General features: G+C 46.9%; 1 protein-coding gene across 2 annotated transcripts in view; it reads right to left on the bottom strand.

The window, feature by feature from the left end:
* Positions 1-1154, bottom strand: part of VPS13D (vacuolar protein sorting 13 homolog D) — a 255403-nt gene extending 254249 nt beyond the window's left edge. For both annotated transcript variants that reach the window (XM_021706673.1, XM_008073459.2), the window contains exon 1: positions 1058-1154. In XM_021706673.1, the coding sequence (XP_021562348.1) occupies positions 1058-1154 (97 nt within the window). The remainder of the gene's footprint in view (positions 1-1057) is intronic.
* Positions 1155-3799: the final 2645 nt, after the last annotated feature.

Here is a 3799-nt window from a genome sequence, read left to right as displayed (position 1 = left end):
GCAGGCTCCGGCGATCCTTCAGCTCAGCCTTCCAAGTAGCCAGAATTACAGGCGCACGCTACCACACCCGGCTAATTTTTTGATTTATTGTAGAGATGAGGTCTCGCCCGCCCAGGCGGGTCTTGAACCCGCGGGCTCAGGCAATCCACTCACCTCAGCCTCCCAAAGGCGCGGGATTACAGGCTGAGCCACCGAGCCCGGCTATAATTTGTTTTTTATTTGTTTGTTGTTTTTTTTTGACTCAGAGTCTCACTCTGTAGCCCAGGCTGGAGCGCAATGGCACACTCATGGTCACCACAGCCTCGACCTGCTGGGCTCAGGCAATCCTTCCACCTCAGCCTTCCAAGTACTTGGAACTACAGGAGCACGCTACCACGCCTGGCTAATTTTTTGGTTTATTGTAGAGATGAGGTTTTGCCAAGTTGCCCAGGCTGGTCTTGAACCAGAGGGCTCAGGCAATCCTCTCAACTTGGCCTCACAACCTGCTGATATTATAAGCGTGAGCCACCGCACCTGACCTGCTTTTGGTATTTAATAGTTCCCTAAAATCTACAACAATATAGCTACATATTTAAGTTATCCTGTAATCACCATCAGGGACCTATGAGAGTACTTTTTTTTAACACATACTTAGTACAAAGTCATTTGGGCATTAGGTTTTATGACTCTCAATACCATAAACTATATAAAGAAAAATGCCGGCCAGGCGCAGTGGCTCATGCCTATAATTCCAACACTTTGGGAGGCCAAGGTGAGGGGACTGCATGAGCCCAGGGGTTCAAGCCCAGCCCGGGCAACTTGGTGAAACCTCATCTCTACAATAAATCAAGAAAAATTAGCTGGGCATGGTGGCGCACACCTGTAGTTCCAACTACTTGGAAGGTTGAAGCAGAAGGATCACCAGAGCCCACCAGGTGGAGGCTGTGGTGGCCATGAGTGTGCCACTGCACTCCAGCCTGGACATCAGAGTGAGACTCCAACTCAAATAAAGAAATAAATAAATAGAAATGCCAATATGCAAAGCCATACCTTATCAAAGAGAAATACACATACTCACCTTTGAGAAGTGCAACCGAGAGCTGGTCGGTGTTCAGGTTATTGACATATTTCCCCAAATAGGTATTGAGAACCCAGGCTACAAGACCTTCCAACATGACTATATCCTCAGGAAAAGGTGTTTAAAAATCATGGATCATTCTTTATTTCTCTCATGGTCACAGAAGAATCTATTAGAGAAAAAGAAATAGAAATCAACAGAAAAACTGGATGATTTTCTAAGCTTATTTCCTACTCTGCCTGCCTGAATGTGGACAAATGCAGAGCACAGATGTTTCAAAAGATGAGGTAGGAAGCACTGTAATATGTTCCCACAAGTAACTGGAGGACCAAATCAATACATCTACATTTTGATGCAGCTGCAAGGAATACTAACTCATAAATTTACTAAGTTATAATCCTAAACTGTGTATATTTTCCATGTAACTGCTCATTGTTTGCTTATCGTGATTTACCCTGGGACTAGATTGCCCTCAGCAGAGGTTCGCATATGGGCATGATGCAGCAGTGTCTGGAGACACTGTTGATTATCATGACTTAGGGACTGCTACTGACATATGTGAGTAGAGCCCATGGCTCTAAACACTCTACAAGGTACAGCACAGCCCCCATAGAAAAGAATTATTCAACCCAAATGTCAACAGAACCAGCTAGATTAAGGCAAAAATGCCCTAAAAGATTGTATGAATCAAATTCACATTCTTCAACAATCCTCATTAAAGCTGCCCTAATTAAATTTTGCAAATTTATTCATGAGGATCATTCATAAATAATATAAATGGGAGGGAGAAGGCAGTGGTTCATAACTCTTCTTTAATGTCCTGGAACCGCATTATATCCTGATACAATGAACAATATTAGTCAATTACAAACTCCAGAAATCCTCTGGTTCCAGCTATAGTATTTAGACTCAGTTCCTACTGCTGCCTGTTATAACTGGTGATTGTCACTGTTACCAAAAATTATATTAATTTTAGTAATACAAAAAGTCAACACAAGGAAAACTGAGACACAAAGTTTAAATGGGTTTTCAGATCATTCAGCTAGAAGATCCCAATGAGAACTGTAAGTCCCAAATCTTACACTGATCCACCCACACTGGTCATTAGCCACCACGCCAGCCACTCCAGATTTGCTATGGCAGGCATCCCACTGAGAACCAGCCTACTTTCAGGATCCTTTCCAAGTCCTTTGCCCTACCTCTGGTGATTCATTTTAGTGCCAGAAGATACACTTATCCCAACCGAAAGGCTGCCACCAAACAGAAACACAGGTCCCCCATAATAGTTAACTCAATCTCCCAGAAAGACTGACTTTTGTTTACCAACAAAATCTTGGACTTCCAGACAAGATTAACCTTATTTGTCAACAATGATAGTAAATAGAAGAAATTAGAATGTGGTAAAATACTTGCCTAATTTCCTTCCAAAGATTTTTTTTTTTTTTTTTTTGAGTTGGAGTCTCACTCTGTCGCCCAGACTGGAGTGCAGTGGCCGCTCCTGGCCACCGCAGCCTCCACCTGATGGGTTCCGGCGATCCTTCCGCCTCAGCTTTCCAAGTAGCCGGAATTACAGGCATGGGCTACCACGCCCGGCTGATTTTTTTGATTTATTGTAGAGATGAGGTCTCGCCACCCAGGCGGGTCTCGAACCCGCGGGCACAGGCAATCCACTCACCTCAGCCTCCCAAAGGCGCGGGATTACAGGCTGAGCCACCGAGCCCGGCTCCAAAGATATTTTTTAAGATATTTTTTAGGTAAAACTAGAACTCCGCCAGGGATTATTGGGTACATTGTTTAAAGAAGAGGTCACAAGAAGGCATTTTTAAAAATAACAAATACATAACCGTCTAAGTAAAAGAAATATGTCTGTATTGTAATTTTAAACAAGTAAATCTGCGAAAACAAAATGTGAAATTAACTAGTCTTTTTTATGTGGACTCCAAACACACTTAGGCAAGAAGCCAAATTGGAGTACTCTTTATGATTGAAGTTATTGCCACTAATTTGGGCCCTAAATGCCAACTTTCTGAGTGCCAACTACAAATGCTCTCCAAGTAAAAGAAAGCAACTGCCAGTTTGTAAACACGTTCAGGCCCTACCCTACTTATCCTGAGGGTGAAAGAATGCAAAGCACAGATTTAAAAAGCCTGAGAGCTCTGCACAGTAAGACGCCCTGGTCAGTACATTGAGGGCCAGACCAGAAGGCATTCATTAGTTCTGCTAAGCACCTAGACCGAGCCTGAGGCCACTTCAAGGATTCCCTAAAGGAATTCAGTGTCAGGAGGGGCCGCCAGACTGGCCAGAACCCCAGAGTGTTTACACTCTGGTCCATCAGGGCTTCCAGGCAGTTAGTTGCCTGGCACTAACCCCCAGCCGGCCTCCCCTACGCGGCGGGCCAGGTGACACCGGGGATCACGGCAGCTCAGCCCACGGGCTGGCAGACGGCCGGGCATGACCTTGAGCCAGGCCCCTCCCCAGAGGGGCAGCCAGGCCCGGGAACAGGAAGAACTGGCACCGGACCCGGGCTTCCCTCCCCGAGGCGGCCGGGCTGAGCGCTGTCGGCGCCAGGGCGCTCCAAGACAGGGAGGGCGGGGGCGGGTGTCAGGCGGGTGGCCCCACCGGAACCCGGCTGCCCAGAAGCCGAGGCTCCCACCGCCCACTCGCAGCTCTCTACGGCCCCCCAGGGGACGCAGACCCCGCCACCCAGATGGAGCCTGGGGGGAACGGCGGCGGGGGGCCACG

Source organism: Carlito syrichta, unplaced genomic scaffold (genome assembly GCF_000164805.1).
Source record: "Carlito syrichta isolate Samal-C Ts95f unplaced genomic scaffold, Tarsius_syrichta-2.0.1 Scaffold315850, whole genome shotgun sequence".
NCBI classification, from domain to species: Eukaryota; Metazoa; Chordata; class Mammalia; order Primates; family Tarsiidae; genus Carlito; species Carlito syrichta.
Note: the sequence above shows the minus strand (reverse complement) of the source record. Positions and strands in the feature narration are given on the sequence as shown.